Below are 18,130 nucleotides of genomic sequence, written 5' to 3' on the forward strand. Positions count from 1 at the left end.
TCTTAGACATTTCATTCATTCTTATAGTTTTTAATTATCTGTCTACATATGAATCCATAATTTGGTTTCTAAGTATAATCTTTCTTACAAACTGCAATCCTGCCCACCAAACAATTTTCTGGACATATCTACCTTAATTTCTTGTTTCAAACATTACACATCTAAAACTGATCTTCTTATATTTTTCCACCAAGCAGTTGTTTCTTATCCCTTCTCTGTTTCCTTTAGTGCTTTTCCATTCTCTTGATCTTTCAGATTCAAAATCTCAAAGGCATCTTTAACTCCCCCCTTTCACTTGCTTGCTTCTCACACTGTCAGTCATCAATTCCTATTGATTTTGCCTCAACAATGCCTTTTACAGCTATTCCTTCTTTTCTAATTCTGTTGGCACTACTTTAATTTACAGTCTTATTATCTCATTTCCGACTCATTTTAAAAACCTCTAACTAATCTTCCTGCCTCCCTTCTCTCCTCTAAAATATCTTATAACCTCTTGCTAAATTAATTTTCCCAGCATACTGTTTTGATTATTTTGCTCCCCTGCTCAAAAATCTTTAATGACTCTTTATTTCATATTGATTGAAGTTCAGTAGTTCCTTATACAAATATTTAAAGACCTCCAAGTTATTTTCCAGTCCCATTGATATTGTAATATAAGAAAGCACCCCCTACCCCCACCACCAAATTGACTTACTTATTTGTGTTCCTATCCCAAACAAATAAAAACTACTAACCTCTTTTATTTGCACTTTTACATAATACATCAAATTATAAACATGTTAGTATATGCTTTATCTTCCTAACTTGAATGTAAATTCCTTGAAAGGAAGTAATCAATCTTATTCTTATTATCCCCTACCATATCTAAAAGCTGCTTATACATGGTATAAGTACTTTATCAACCTAGATGACTAGGTTGTTTTGTTTCAAAATTTGGGAAAAGAAACTACTTATAGTCACACAAGGATTTAATCACTTAATAGACATGGTAGAGAAGGAATACATAAGGATTTCAGCATTATTTAGGCAGTCACCCAAAAGTCCCAAGATTCCTCATTCAGTTATACATTGTATGTTCAGTCAGAAGGACTCTCTGCTTTGGGGACCAAAATTCAGAGATGATTTTTAACTTCTACTTTGCTACCTATCCTGTCTTGACTGATTATCTAACCAGTTCCCATAGCTTCAGTTAGTACTTCTTTGCAAATTATTCCTATATCTGTATACTCAGCCATAATTTCCTGAGATCCAGCAAATAACTAACTGCCTTTTGAAATCATCAACTGAATATCCCTTGCACATCTGAATGCAACAAGTTTAAAACAGAATTCATTTTTATTCTTCCAAAATCTGTCTGTATTCATAATTTCCAAATTATCTCCAGATTAATATGACTCTCACAAAATTGGTTTTATTTCCAGTTCTTCTATCTTACTTATCTATGTGTCTTTCTGGCTTCTTTTTGCATCATTTTTGTGTCATTTGTCATTTGTATAATTTTCTCTATTCATATAGCTACCATCCTGGAGAAAGTTTTCATCATCTTTCTCATAATCTGTTGTCACAATAGACTTCTACTAAGTCATCTTGCCTCAAGTTTTTTTTTTTTTTTTTTAATCCAATTCACCATCTACTCAGCTATCAAAGTTATCTTTTTCTAATGCATCTGTGGCTATCTTATATTGTGTCTCACCCCTGACTGTGTTCAGTAAGTCCAATGGATTGATATTGCCTCTAGAATGAAATATAAACTTTTAAAGTTTTACATTCCTGCCATCCCTCTAACTTTCCAGTCCTCTTACTCTTGACTCACTTAACGTTCCAGATATATCATCTTCCATCCTTTAGACTTATTGTCACCCAAGCCTGGAATAGTCTAGCCTCTAAGTCTTAGGGCTTTTTTTTTTGTTTGTTTGTTTGTTTGTTTGTTTTTACTTTCTTGTAGAAATTCAGATCCCATCTTTATTCCAGGAGACTTTTCGTGTTTCCTACAAGATGCCATGTAAGATCATTCCTTCTCAAAGGGCCTCCCATTTTTTTTCTGTGTATCTTGGTTTTTTTTTTTTTTACATGTTATTTTTAGAGCAGAATATTTGGTACTTCTTGAGAGCAAGATTATGTTTTTATCTTTCTCTGAATCCCCAGACTTAGCACAAGGCTTTGTACTAGGCAAGCACTCATTAAAAAGGTGAGAGATCCTGAAGTAAGGCAAATTTTAGATATAAGGAAAAATTTCCTCATAGAATTAGTCAGGATATGGATGGACATTTCAAGTAAGTTGTGAGTCTCCCCTTTTTGGTGGTCTTTAAATAATGGTTTCATCAGTTCTTGGGGTTGTTAAAAAAAAAAGGTTATTTATCTATAGTTTAGACCCTTGAGTTCCACCCAAGTTTGAGATTCTGCATTTCTGTGACTTCATTAATAGTGCTATGGTAAACCTTCCCTAGATAACAAAAATGATGACCATGTATTGCTAGTGAATAAAACTCAAGAAAAAAATCTATCCTTCATTTTAGACAAAAATTTATTATCCATTTCTCTGCCAGGAATGAGTGCCAATAAGCTTGTCTCAAACCTAAGTACATGATTTAGCTTTCCTGAGGAAAAAAAATCCCCAAATTCTTTGTCAGGTTATGGAGCCCACCAAAGCACTAAAGATATCTTTATTAAATGAGTAATAATACCTGACATTTATATAGTGCTTTCAAGTTATTAAAGTGCTTTTTCATATATGGTTTCATTTAAACCATAATCCTTTGATTCAGTACTATAGATATTAACTTGATTTTAGAAGAAATTAAGGTTTTTTTTTTTTCACAAACATTCATTTTTAATCTAATAAATCTTATTCTATAGTATGTACCAATTTTTGGAATAGTAAATGTCATAAGTGAAGTTTGGATTGAGGTTTTCCTGACTCCAGGGTCAATAGTCTGCTTTTTATATCACATAGACCTTCCTCTTTGTGAATGAAAAATCCCAATTGTGTGTGGGGGGGGGGGGAGGGGTTTGCCTCAGTTCCTTTACATATACCAATCCTTTCTCCTTGTGTATCAAAATTCTACACATACTCATTTCAAATATTACTTTCTTTGGGAAGAAAAAAGTTGTAATAGATCATTTCCAGAGTCAGGATTTTTTCATTGCTTTTTAAGGGACCTCTAACAGCTTTTACCTCACTCATAGTAATTTCTCACCATGTATTTTTGGACTAGAAAGTTAAAAGGGGGTTATATCTATAACTTTAAAACCATTACATGATTACTTTTAGGCCAGGCTAGGAAAAGGAATGTTTTAACTTTCTTTGCTTCTGCCATTTTGGTTTTGTTGTATTTTTTTTTTTCCGCCCACTAAACTTAATGATATGTGACTAAGATAACAACCCTAGTATTTTTCTCAAATGAACACAGTTAAGATGGAGATGAGCAAAGTCTATAACTTTCTGTTGTTTATACATAAATATATTAAGTAGATATATTTGACAAGGCCCAATTGCCTGACATCTAAGCTACTTTAATAATTACAATTTAATATATCATATTTAAGAAAACAATAAATATTTTAAACCATAATAATTCTGTTGAGTCACGTTGTCCTTATTATAAAACTCTAGTCCCAGCTTGTTCATTCTTCTATTACTGTAATACAGCTGCTTATGCTGTTTAGAAATGTGGATAGCCGAAGTTCCCCTTTTTTATGAAAAAGATGACTCTCATATGTATTTTATATGTATATATGCCTACACACACACACATATAATTCTGATTCAAAGTGGCCTAATAAGTGGTCTTAGAGTTGGGAAGTTCCTGGTTAAAAGTCCTACCTCTGACCCATAGGCAAATTTTAACCTTTCAGAGACACAGATAACTCTAAAACTGAGCTGTCAAAAGGTGCTAAGCTGCTCTGATGCAAAGAGTTTTCTCATTGGATATTTTTTATACTAATGAAATCACAGATTCCTTCCCTCAGAGATGATGGAAACAAAAATTAACATGTTCTTTCTTTAATGTACTGCTGTTACTACTGCTGATTATAGCCAGCACAGTGCTTTAAAGTTTGCAAAGCACTTTAAGTATTTTATTTCAAAATAGCTTTCTAAAGTAAATGGTAATATTTTCTTCATTTTACAAATGAGCATTTAGCAACAAGTGACATTAAGATACTTGAATGCAGTAAGGTCATATAGTAAATTACTAGCTGTGTAATTTAATAGTTGTTCATTTATTTTCAGTCATATCCAATTCTTTGTGACCCTATTTGGGGTTTTCTTGGCAGAGATGCTAGAGAGATTTTCAAATTTCCTTCTCCAACTTATTTTATAGCTGAGGAAACTGAGGCAAACATGATTAAGTCACTTGGCCAGGGTCACACAACTAGTCAATGCGTAAGACCAGATTTGAACTCAGGGAGTTGAGTTTTCATGACTCCAGGCCTAGTGCTCTATCCACTGTACCACCTAGATGCCCTTTGAGATCTGGGCACGTTAATTAATTTCTATTTCTCTCAGTTTCCTCAGCTGTAAAAGAGATTAAAAACAGTATCTACCCAGTTTATTGTAAGAATAAAAAGAGACAATATTTATAAAGCATTTAAAATAGTACCTGTTCCATAATAGGTATTATATAAATGCTTATTTCCTTCTACTTCTGACCCTCTTGCCCAGGGTCTCCTATAAGGATCTGATGCAAGATAGTGTCTGTATCTAATGTTCTGTCCATTGCTTTCTCAAATTCCTATGAAAATATGTGCCATCTGCTTTAACTTTCTAGTTAAATGTAGCCCCTTATAAAACACTCTGATGATTCTTCCAAAACTTTGAATATCAAAATTCTGAATGTCATACTTTTCTTAAAACAAAAGGAAACATCTTGATGCCCTAATCAAGGCTTTATTTTACTTTATTTTTCTTTTCTTTTTGCTTTTCTATTCTTAAACAGTACTCTCTTTTGTAAGGCTAAAAGTGAAGATAGCTATATAAAAAAAGAAAGTTGCCTTGATAATCCTTTTTTAAGCTATGGTTAGGAGATAAATGCATCCTTATTTTCAAATCAAAGAATTTTTAATATAAAAATGAAATTGTATATTCCCAAGCCAAAACCCAACCTTACAATTTTATAAGTGAAAGAATATGGTGATTTATTGAGAATTTGAGTCACTCAAAGCAGATTGAACAGAGTCAAGAGTCAATTGGAATTAAAGATATTGCATTAAAAAAATCACCTTAAAAACATTTTTATATGTTATCTTTAGATTTGCTTATTTATATTCTGCATATATTTTGCTGTTCAGTGAGAATCTGTTGAATATAGGCCTCCCAACTCAGTTTAGTGCTTTTTCACTGCCCTTGATTCCCACTATAATTGCAACTTTCAGTAATGTAAATATGTCAAGAAGAAAAAATGAAATATTATTTTCACAAAAAAAACTTTAAAAAAATAAAGTTTGACAGATTTTTTTTCTGAAATAACAACAGAAGACCTGCAAAGCATCATAAAGCTAGGAAAATATTATGGTTTAGTAGACCATAAAGCTGGCTCGATGTGTAACAGTTTTTTAAAAATTGGGAAAAAAACAACAAAAAGTAAAATCATGTCAGCAGTTTCTATCACTTCCTGATAAATAGAATGTGAGAAAAAGGAAAGCAGTGTTAAATTTTATATTTTTGGACTAAAAGATCACTTCAGACAGCAACTACACTGAAATTAAAAGATGCTTTACTCCTTGGAAGGAAAGGTATGGCAAATCTTGACAGTATACTACAAAAACAAAGAAATTATCTTCCCAAAAATGTTTTTTTTCCAAAGGCAGTGTATGACTGTCACAGTTGAACTATAAATTAAGCTGAGAATTACAGAATTTACAGTTTTTAATTGTGCTTCTGGCTATGATTCTTGAGAGTTCCTTGGTCACCACCTTGAAGAAATTAATTCACATTATTCCTTGGTAGGTTCAATATTGAAGCTGAAGTTTAAGTACTTGGCCACATAATGCAAAGACAGGATTCATTGGAAATGACCCTGATGTTGGGGAAGATTGAAGGCAAAAGGATAAGGAGATGGCAGAGAATGAGTTGGATAATAATGTCACAGAAGCAGTGTACGTGAGCTTAGAGAGACTTCAAGAGTTAGTAGAAGATAGAAGTGTTTGACATATTATAATTCATGGAGTCACAAAGAGTCACACAATGACAACAATGACAACAAAAAGTAGTGTGTGATTTTTAAAAGCAATATTACTTAGCTATTATGTTCAAAATCTCAATGCTTTGGAAAACATGAAAACAAAAATAATAATATATGACAAGATAGCTGACAGAAAAATCAATATGCTAACTAAAATAGTTTATGGAGAATATATTTAACTACTATGAATTTTCCAGAAGATTTGTCTAAGAGATAATGTGCCTAATGCTAGGAAGATTTGTCTTTTTAAAAAAATCAGAACAATTTGTTTAAAAAATATGCCCAATCTAGGAAGTGTTTCCCCTCCTCTATTTCCCTTGGTCAATATAACTTTTCATTTTACCAGCTGTTTTTTCACAAAATTGGTTAAGTTTTGTTTTATGTTTGTATATTACTCACAAAAGTCCCTAATAAATTCCAAATCAAATACCATTTAAAAACTTTTACCAACAATTTTATTTTGTTGTAATGGAATAAAGATCATTTATGTTGTGACATTTTTTTTTGGTTTAGTTTTTGTTTGTGTATTACATAGTCCCCTCTCTAAAACTTTCAAGCATAATCATTATATTTTTGTCTTAGCATACTTCCCCTTTGGGGACAGGGTGAGGTAGTATAGGGCTAAATATCCTTACTTCCAAATACACAAATGTATTTAACATCATGAATGAATAGATTAAGCCTTATATGAGACTGATTTAGGCAGAGTTGACAAGTGACATTTGAATGATTAAATTTGGTGGAAGAAAAACTCTCCCTTTTCTTATCCTTGGGAAATAAGGAACCCAAGAGTGCCAGCTTTGCTGTCATGAAAAATCATGGTCACTTTATAAATTAAGTCAGAGGCTTTCACTTGAAAAGTTATGATTAAACAATGATCCAAGACAATTCCGAAGGACTTAGTGAAAAATGCTCTTCACTTCCAGAGAGAAGTGTTGAACTCTGAGTATAAATTGAAGTATAATTTTTTCATTTCCTTATTGGCTTCTTTTTGGTAACATGGCTAATAAGAATGTTTTCCATGATTTCATCTCTATAATTAATATCAAATAGCTGCCTTATCAATGGATATAAAAGAAGCTGGAGGGAAGACCATAATCTAAAACTTTTTAATGAATATAAAAATAAATTTTTAAAAGAAAAAGAAGTTATGGTTGAAATAAAAAAATTTAAAAAATATTTAGGGAAGTGTGATGGTGACAGCTGACAAATGATATAATACTTTATAGTTTAGAAAGTGTTTCACTTGCATTATCTCATCTAATCTTGAAGACATTAAGAATATTATCATGACTCTTACTCTTTCCATTTGTATTGGATAAGAAGCAGCTGTTCATCTTTTTTTTTTTTTTCCTGAATATCATTTCACCTAGTATGCAAAACTTGTTGTGCTCTTAATTCAAGAATTCTCATCCAATCATTTCAAACATCTCATAGAAGTAGACATTTACTATAGCTACAGCTATGCTTGCATTCAAATGACCATTAATTGCTCTTTACTATAATTATTCTTGACTAGTCCTCAAGGCTCACAATCTAGAGTAACTTTGTATCACCATATACACTCAGTGAATTAGGATAGTGAGTGGTGAGATTGCTTAGAAACAGGGAGAGAGCAGATCATGATTTTCACCGAATATAAAGGAAAGGAGGACAAAGACTAAGAAAAGTTGGATGTGATGGTGCATGCCTGTAAACCCATCTACAGGGAAAGCTGAGACTGGCAGGTCTCTTGAGTTCAGAAATTTGAAGCTCCAATAGTTATCCTAAATACAGAATTAATGTGATGAGTCCCAGGGAGCAATGAGCCATTAGGTTGCCTAAAGAGGGACAAACTGACTAAAAGTAGAGGAGGTCAAAGCTGTCATGAGGCTTGGTAGGGAAATTGGGGACTGCTTTTCAAGTCTATTTCAACTAAACCTAACAGACCCATAAGTGGTAGCAGCTACTGTTGACTATTCTTGCTGAACACTTAAAACATGAAGTCTGTGGTCTATACTCTACTATAATATGCTGTGACTTAAAAAAACAACAATAAACATACCAAAATTTATACATCCAAATAAGTGACATCTATTCGGTGGTGTTCTAGTACTTTTTAAACACCTCTTTTAGGATTACCATCAAAGCTGTAGGGGAATTCTCTGGAATATCCCCCAGCTATTGGTCTCTAAGCATGTGTTTGATTAAAACTCATTCAGATTCAGGTCTTTTAACTTATATACATAATCACAATGTGCATATATCACGGAATCAAAAGTGAATAGTGATGATTAGTGAAGAAGATAAATACTTATGCATTTGTACATACTCTGATGTCCATTTGAAAAGAACAGTTCCAAAAATTATTTTGAGTATGGAAAAGTTGTTGAGTTGCAGGCTCCCACAGTGACTACTTTAAAGGACAACAATAGTCTGCATGCATAAATTTCAATATGTTCATAAAGAAAAAAATGAAGTACATTAATTTTATAATGACCTCATATAGTGAAGGGAGAAAATAATTTGACCAGAAGTACAAAGAAGTTAAATGGTACGAATGGGAGCTGAATTCTTAATCTTAGAACATTGAGTTGGTTCATTATGTTATGTGACCTGGAGTTTAAAGAAATCAAATGTTTTTATTCCATGTTCCAGTGCAAAGAAAAATAGCAAAATGAGATGTTTTCTTGTCTGGCAGGCATATTGTCTTGCAGGTTAAAATCTATTCCTCAGAGTTGTTTGATGACTTATTCTGTATATCTCAACAGTTATTACTTAATTTGACAAGTTCTTTGTCACGGTGCACAGAGGCTTCAGGAGGAGAATGGTAGTGTCACATGACATATTCTGAAGCAATTTTACTTTTCCATTAAATTAGAATATAAATTAGATATCAGAAAAACATGCAACAGAAAACAAAAGTTATTGAAACCTGTTTGCCTAGTTTATTTTAAAGAATGTTAAATACTAATTAATGACCTAGCATTAGCTATAACTTTTGTAAAATGAACCTGACTTTTCCAACTCAACCCAATGATCTAATAAGTTTACAATTGCCTTTACTTCTTTATAATATAAAAAAAATCCAGCATATTTTGGAGGAATCTGCATTAAATTAAAGTCATGCAGATGCTTCTTTACAAGGGTAATTATGGTTTTGTCCAACAAAAGAGGGGAAAAAAAATCACGTAATCTGTTTGAGAAGCACATACAGAACATGCAGATATATAAATAGATAAGCATTTAGAATTTATAGAGTTATAAATGCAGAAAATCTTAATGCATTTTAAAGTTAGGTCATCATCAAGTCATTTACCCTCTCTTAGCCTAAGTTATATTATTTATAAATAGAAATAATTCTTATACTCCCTAAGTATTATTTTTAAGAATATGTTCTGTAAATCTAATATATAAGGCACATGTAAATATGAAATATTATTTATGACTAATTAGTCTTTGACAATCCAGGGAATAAGAGATAGGAACAACCATAGAAAGATTAAGAATGAAGGAAAATAAAAGAACTTTAACTGCAAAATGCTCTGAATGGTCAAAATAATCTGTTCTCATTAAGTCAAATTGGTCAGTTTGTTCAACCATCTGAAAAACTCAATAGTATTATAGGATCATGGATTTAGAACTGGCAAAGACTTTAGAAGTTCATCTAGTTTAACCCTGTCATTTTTAGAAATACAGAAATTTGTGCCCTGAGTTGTGATTTATCCGACATGTCAGGATGGAAATTTGAGCCTGGCCACTATAACTCCAAATCCAGTTTTTTTTTTTTCCCATGTATCATTTTTGACTTCACTTTATTGGAAAACTGTGAATAAATAAATACAAGTGAACATTCCAGCCAGCCTTCAAAGAGTTTGCACTTTTTAGGGGGAAATATTTCATGACTGATAGATCAAGGAGAATATTTTTGGTTTGGTAAGTCAAAGAGATGTTGAATAGAGCCACTGAAGAGAATCAATTGATAGCCTTTCCAGAAGCAATAATATTATTTTGATTTCTATTTGCAGAGCAAAGGGTGAAAAGATAGGAATTAATATGTCCTTAGGAAGTACAGTAGATGTCAAGAAGGCCCAGTTAAATAGTTAGATGGAATACAAAGCATGGTTTGGGGTATAGAATGGATAGACATATGCATTTGCTCTGAGTCACTAATCAAGGTAAAGTTTCCAAAACTCGGTGGATTAAACAATCAATGAATGGTTTCTGGAACCATTGTCCAGGAGGAGTAATAAACAGTGGTCAGTGGCAAGGAAATGGCTGGGCTAAATGGTAGGATGGGGTGGAAAGCAAAGAGCTAAAAACAGATTTTATAATCAACTGATTAACATATGTTAATATTTCCTTGTACTTGCTATCTAGAATATAGTCATTAGTTACTCTAATTCACCATTTTCCAGATAAGGAAACTGAAACTTCAAGAGCTAGAATTTTCATTGAGAATGAAAAAAAAATCTAGTTAGCTAATTGACTTAAAATTCGATGTTCTTTCTACCCTATCTTTATACTGTGAAAGGAGCCTTTTCCATAGGAGGATTGGATTTGAAACTTTCCTCACTGTGCTAGCTAATTCAAATTTTTAGACTAAAATGCCGGTCTACATTTTTAATTCAATTCAATTCACCAGATATTTACTAAATGTCTATTTTGAGAAAGGTTCTGGAGATTCATCAGTCTATTGGGCTTTGAGTAAATGTTAATTTAATATATTTGTCATGTTTGAACTTGGGGATTCCCAGGATCTGAATGATTCTTATAGATTATATCTTCTTATAAAAGACTGTAATTCACAGAAAAAAAAGGAAATGTCAAATATATGTTTATTTAGTAAATGAAAAATCATTAACATCTCTTTAGTTGCTATGTTACCAGTTCATTTATGAATTAGCTTAGGAATGATGAAAAAAATAGAAAAGCAGAAGTTTTGGAAGTCAACTTTACATGAGTTATTGACCCTTAATAATGGTAGAAATATCTATGACATTTTCCAGTTGACTATGGTTAGTAGTTATATCTTATCTTTCTTCTCATACAACCCTCTTTTTTAAGAAAGAAAATCAACAAATTTAGTATTCAGAACCATTTTTTTTTTTTTTTTGCCCAAAGAAAAATTTACCTTTCAGCTGTAGTAGAGATAGGAGTAGGAGAGTCTGTTCTTTCCTTGATCAGATTTTTACATTTTGAAGGGAAGGCATTTCTACCCAACATATTCATATTTTTTAATGAATATAGATCCTTAATTTAAAAGTATCAGACACCGCAAGAAAGAAAATTTCTTTGTTCTAAGAGTGTTTTAGGTCTCCATTTGACTTCAGGATAGATATTAAATGCTTCTATTTTGTCCATCTCCCTTGTGGTATTTCCCTTTCTCCTAAGAGGAGATCCCTCAAAGGATCTGGATCTTCTATGATCTGGAGAGATATATTCATTCCTTCTTATGAGGAAAGCTTTCAAAAAAAAAAAAAAACTAGAGGAAGAGCTAAAGGATACTATGTGAAAATTACCAGCCAATTAAATCATTTGACATTCTTTGTTTTGTTCATTTTCACGATAACTTGTTGGAAGAGGAAGGGCAAGGAAATTAAAAAGGCAAGCTGAGAGACTATTCTCCAGAAAAGCCTGTTGATGGCAATTTGTGTCTACAATTTTCAGCATCTCGAAAAATGTCAAGAAAGACAACTTTTATCAAAAGGCAAATTAATTTGTTAAAGCTAGTGTTAATTGGCAAGCAAGGTGTTTCATTATGAAACAGAATTTTTTTTTTTTTTAACAGTCTGTAGTTACTAAGAAAACACCAACCAGAAGAAAATGCTTCAGTGCTATGGGTACTTCTTCCATCCCATCCTTCTTTTGATAAATGTAATCAGCTTTGTTGAAAAATATTCATATGAGACCTAGAAGCTATAGCTGCAATGGCTAGCTCGATATTTTTTCTTAATCAGTTTGAGCCTTAGTCATCAGTTGGTTCAATAACAATTTCTTTAAAACTATGAATCTTATAGTTTTTGCAATTTGCAACTTTTATATATCTAAATTAGCCCTAAAATAGGCTTTAGTTGAAGAAGGGTTGCTCTTGTTTAGAATGTAGAACTCAAAGCAAACCTTAGGAAGTACATGACTTGCAACCATAGAAATGTGGATGAAGCAATGTGAAATATGGTAATTTGTGTCTATAAGAGAGTGTACCTACTGATTCTATCAAGGGAAAAAAGAAAACCCTGAGAACTATGTATAGTACAGCCTACTGCTTATGAAGCTCTGTAATAGTAAATAGCATGAAAAAAGTTTCTATAGACAGAACACATAGGGAGCCCCTTGTAGTTTACATGCCTTGATGTTTTCCCCCCAGTCTAATATTTTTTTCTAGTTAGCTAAGAAAAATGATATGCTTACTTAATCCTTACCTTTTCTGGAATGAAACCAAGAAATATTCTCTCTTATAGTCCTTGTTTTAAATTGTATTCATTGTATTGGGCCACCAATTTTACAGGGATCTATAGAGAAAAAATAACTTTTTTTTTCCTTTTCCCTGGTAATTAATTTTTTCCCTCCAATCTGAAAATATACAATTTTAAAGCATACTCTGGGTTTAGTGATCACAATCACATGGAAGCATGAGTTATTGATTCTAGGAATCTAGCATGAGTTTTTTTTTTATTGTCATTCAAAATATTAGCAGTTTTCCCCCTGCCTAGCAAAGACTCAAATGGGGTTTACAGTAGAAAATAATGAGTCCTTCTGCAGTAGCATGTCACAGGGGACGATAGGACAATGCTGTAGTCGTGCTCACTGCTGTGCCCTGCTTGCTGGGTAGCATGTACTCTCAGATGTCTGACAGCTCATGTGGGCTCACTAGAGACCTCTGTCATTCTGTTCTTCCTCTCTGCAGGCAATGGTGGAGACAGTTAACAACCTGCTCCAGCCACAGGCTTTGAATGCATGGCGAGACCTCACGACAAGTGATCAGTTGCGAGCAGCCACCATGTTACTTGACACTGTGGAGGAAAGTGCTTTTGTGTTGGCCGATAACCTTTTGAAGACAGACATAGTCAGGGAAAACACAAACAATATTCGTAAGTGATCCTCATTATCAAAAAAGAACCAATTTCTCCTTCTTTCTAGGAAAGGGAGAGAAAAAACTATCTTATAGGTTTGCCAAGAGGTGCTTTTTTGCTTTTATATGGTTTATATTCTTTGGTGGGTGGTAATTGCTTATTACTGTTAATAGGAAAACTTGCATTTTCAGATAAGAATCTGTCATTCTGAAATTGAACATGGTAGAATAAGCTCATCTTAAATAAAGGAACTTAGTTCTATTTTATAAATATGGCATTCTGTAAGATATTTCTTTTTAAGACTAGAAGTTTAGTTTTATATTAGATGAGAATTGAATATTTCTTGAAATTGGTTCAAAATATAGTATTAACCTTATAAATGAAACCAGTAAAATTATATAGACTTTATATGGTTTTTGCTCACAAAGAAATTAAGACGTTTAATTATTTATGGGGAGATGGCTGACAATTTTATTTTAGAGAATTTAATGAAGTTGATTTTAGCTTTTTAGATTAAAATATAAAATGAAAGTATGCCTTTCAAGAAGACAGACATAACTTACAGGGTTTTTAAAAACTCATTCCTCATGTTCATGAATTCTTGTTAACAATATGTACTTGTCTGATATCATATATTTTATTGCTTTTCCAAAAATTATATTTGAATGTGAGGGCAAGTACATTGTAAATAAATAAAAGCCATTGGAGATTCTGATAAATTATATATAAGATTTTGTAATTATTTTATCTTAAACGTATTTTAGAGATTTTAACAAATATTTCTTTTATATTATTATTAAAGCTTTTTATTTTCAAAACATATGCATAGATAATTTTCAACATTCACCCTTGCAAAACCTTATGTTCCAAAGTTCTTCCCCTTCTTCCCACCCTTTCCCCTAGATGGCAAGTAACCCTATATATGTTAAACCCGTGTAATTCTTCTATTCATATTTCCACAATTATCATTCAGCAAATATTTTAAGGTAATTTTTTAAAAATAATATTTCTCAGTGTATTTTGAGCTTGTCCTGATCCTTTTCTATTGTTGACAGAATTGGAAGTTGCAAGACTAAGTACAGAAGGGAATTTAGAAGATCTAAAATTTCCAGAAAACATGGGCCATGGGAGTACCATTCAGCTTTCTGCAAATACTCTGAAACAAAATGGCCGAAATGGTAGGTTAGCTGTTTTGTTTTGGTTTTTTTAAAGATCTTTGGAACTAATTTTCTTGTCATCATCAGTTAATTAATTCCTTACTTAATCTTCCTCTATAGTCTGGCTATCTTTTCACCCTTACTTTCCCACTACTCTCCAAAACTTAAACTATTTTCTTAAGTCAGTATTCTTCCTGTCCTATGAGTGAATGAATGAATGAATGAATGAACTAAAAAACTGGTATTAAGTATTTACTATGTGCCAGATACTGTGATAAGTTCTGGGAATATAATTAAAGTCAGTCCCTTCCTTCAGATAACTTAATAGTTTAGTAAAGGGAAACACAACATGTATAGGAAAATAGTCATCAGGAAAGAGAACTTGGATAATGAGACATGATGAATTGATCCATATTCCATATCAATTAATATACATAGTTTCCTGAAACTATGGTAATATTGTTTTAATTACTATTCCAAGATCAAGAAGTAAAGGGACACTAATCCTGTGATAACAAATAAAAGGGTAAAATTCCTGTAGGTAGACAGCTTTTTGGGATGTGAATCGTGTCTTGTATGGGGACGACCAGATAGAACAGACTCCTTGGTTTGCACTGACATTAACTAATCAGGGCAGCTCAGTACCAAGGTCCAGGGCTGCAGAGTAGATTAACTGCCCCAATATCTGGGCCATGCATGATTTCTGAAAGTCCATTCCCAAAGAGGAAGATAAATAGAACCCAGCAGAGCAGATGGCAAGATAGCTATCTGAACACAGCGTGTTCCATCTCATATATCTATGCATCCTGCCCCAACTCCTCTGATTGTTTAGTCTATCAAACTTTCAAACCCTATCTCCTCTATGAAATGCTTTTACTTATACCAAACCTTTTTGGCATATGAAATTTTCATCTATTCAGCACAATTTAGTGCTTAACTAAAATTTGTCATATCCATTTTAGGTGTGTTACCTTTAAGGTGCTTAATAAATGCTTATTGAATAATAAATTGATCAAACTTGTAGGAATACACAGTGGACTTGATTAGTTCAATATGCAAAGCTAGATGGCTTTTTCTCTCCCTTTTTGTCCTTACTTTTTTTCTCTTCCTCCTTTTTTTTAAACATACTTTTTTAAGGCTATCTCTATTTGTAGGAACTACTACTCTGAATATATTTATTGTAGTAATATATTTTCATTGTTCCACTCGTTATCTCAGCCATAATGACTAATAAAAACCTCCCATCTATTAGGTATTTTTCTACACACACACACACACACACACACACACACACACACACACGTATCTTAAATATATAATTGTTAACAAGTTGTTTTCCCAATTAGGAGGTGAACTCTTTGAGAGAAGGGATGATATTTTTGCCTTTCTTTGTATCATCAGTGTTTAGAACATAGCCTGGCACACAATGAGCACTTAATAAATAGTTACTGATTGACAGATTGGAAGAATATTGTGTCTATGTTCAATGAAATAGAATCACCTATAGAATGGAATACAGGCAAAATTTCATTACCAAGAAATGTCTTTACCAAAAAGAGTAAAATTTTAACATTCCCACTAGTATATTGTTATTTAGGTTATGATTGTCCTATCCAAAATCCTCATGAAAACAATTCTTTTCTAGTTCCCAAATGTAATAGGTAGTGTATATAAAAATCACTCAACTGTGTGATTTTGGTAGTGAATTCAGACTGAGCTTTTTACCCTAGGGACCTTAATCCTATTTCCACCTGACTCTTGTAATTGAAACACTTAAACAAAATTTTCTAAACTTCTTATGCAATCCACAAAACAATAAACCATTTTTTAAAAAAGGATTTTAAAACTTAGAGGGGAAAAAATAGGGTAATTTGTATATGATGTACTTTAATATTTAATTGTTGTAAATAACTGCTATGAAGCCAGAGTGTTTGAATGATTTCACAAATTTGATCAATCAGTAGGAGTAAGTATGGGACTGGTGAGAAGATAAAAGAGACGTAGTGCAAAGGAAAGAACATTGGCTTTTAAGTCAGAGAACTTAAATTCAAATCTCACTGGTGGTGTTTGTTGCCCAGGTGATGATATTGGGTCTCTGACCTCATATTTCTAGTCTTCAGTTTCTCAATTTGTGAAGTGAAAGGCCTCTGATATCTCATCCATCTCTCAGATCCACATTACCATGATCTTAGATTTTTTAGGCTAATGACCTCTAACAAAAAGGGAGATAGGGAAACTGAGGCCTAGAAGGATGGAGTGAGTTGCTCAACATCATCCTAATTGTATGGCAGTTCTGGAATTTTAGCCAGGTTCTCAGAATCTCTTGTCCACCACATTTTTTCCTATTTCTCTTTCTTGCTCCCTTATGCTTTTTATTTTTATTGATTTTTGGATATCTACGGAATGTATTTCCATTAAAAAGTTAATTATTATAGTATATATTTAAAATAAAAGGTATTTTGCTTCACTAAGGAAAAAAAGTTTTATTTTACCATAAACTCTTTCAAAATAAAAGTATTGTCAGAATTTTATGCAGTATTTTAATGCCATAATTTTATGCAAGATTTTAAATTTTAAATGGTAATGAATTTCTCCACAAAACTGTTGTCTTTAATTTCCAAGTATTGAACCCTTATTTGTATGTCCATTAAAAGCAGCTACAATGTTATCATTCAACTCAAATTCTATTATAAATTGGGGTTGAAATGGCTCTTTCAAAAATGTGTGAGCATTTAAAATATCTTGAGCCAAGTGCCAGATTTTTTCAGTAGCATAACCCATACTCTTATCTCCAGAATGGAATAAAAACCAAAACTAATTTCTCTTTCAAAAAATTATAGATTTAGTCCTAGAAGGGACTCCCTCATTTCTTGAGGGATGAGGAAACTGGGAGTCAAACAACTAGTAAGCATATAAGGGAGTATTGAACCCACAATTTTTCTATTCCAAGTCCAAAGGAGTGAATTGTACATGTGATGACTGAAATATAAAAAAGTGTTTCCATGTAGCCATTTTGCTATTTGTTACTTTGCTAATTTAATACTGCCTCATAAATATGTGCCAGAGACCTAAAAAGTAAATAGAGAACATACATAGCCATATGGAGCAGTGCCCTGCATATTATGGGCTTGATATTTGTTGAACTGAATTGATTTTTTTAAGTGTCTTTACCTATTTATTGAATATATTCTACTCCCAATATACAAGTGTGGTCTCTTTTACAACAGTGGAAGTTTAATTTAACAAATATCCAAAATGCATTGTATTATAAGGGAGAAAGAATTCTGTATTCCAAATTTGTAATTATTTTGGACAGATTATTTGTCTCAGGCTCCATTAAAGATGTAGCTATTATTCATTTTCCTCAAAGATGCCAATGTGCATTATATATTTGTTAATTTGGAAATATTTTTTTCGTAAATAGTAATTTATTGGGGAAGTAAGGATCTTTCCTATTTCCACATGCCTGATGTTCCTAGTGAGGCAATGTAATATAAACTGAGAATTTGTCCTGGCCATTGTCAGTAGCTGGATTCGACCCCAGAGGATTGGTGTTCAAAGCTCATGTCTGACAATTACTAACTCTTTGATACTGGGCAAATCAGTTCACAACCCTAAAACTCTTCCTCATATGGAAAATGAGAGGACTAGACTAGATGACCTCAAAAGTTTTTTCTAGCTCTAATGCTGTGAGCCTTTGTTTGTAAGTGATTTTTTTCTCTGAATCATTTTAAAAGAT

General features: G+C 32.5%; 1 protein-coding gene across 9 annotated transcripts in view; it reads left to right on the forward strand.

Annotated features, from left to right (window-relative positions):
* The window catches only part of ADGRL3 (adhesion G protein-coupled receptor L3), a 905,707-nt gene that overhangs the window by 749,638 nt on the left and 137,939 nt on the right, over positions 1–18,130 (forward strand). For all 9 annotated transcript variants that reach the window (XM_051964507.1, XM_051964499.1, XM_051964500.1 and 6 more), the window contains exons 12-13: positions 13,069–13,252; positions 14,290–14,412. In XM_051964507.1, the coding sequence (XP_051820467.1) occupies positions 13,069–13,252; positions 14,290–14,412 (307 nt within the window). The remainder of the gene's footprint in view (positions 1–13,068; positions 13,253–14,289; positions 14,413–18,130) is intronic.

Source organism: Antechinus flavipes, chromosome 6, assembly GCF_016432865.1.
Source record: "Antechinus flavipes isolate AdamAnt ecotype Samford, QLD, Australia chromosome 6, AdamAnt_v2, whole genome shotgun sequence".
In the NCBI taxonomy this organism is placed as follows: Eukaryota; Metazoa; Chordata; class Mammalia; order Dasyuromorphia; family Dasyuridae; genus Antechinus; species Antechinus flavipes.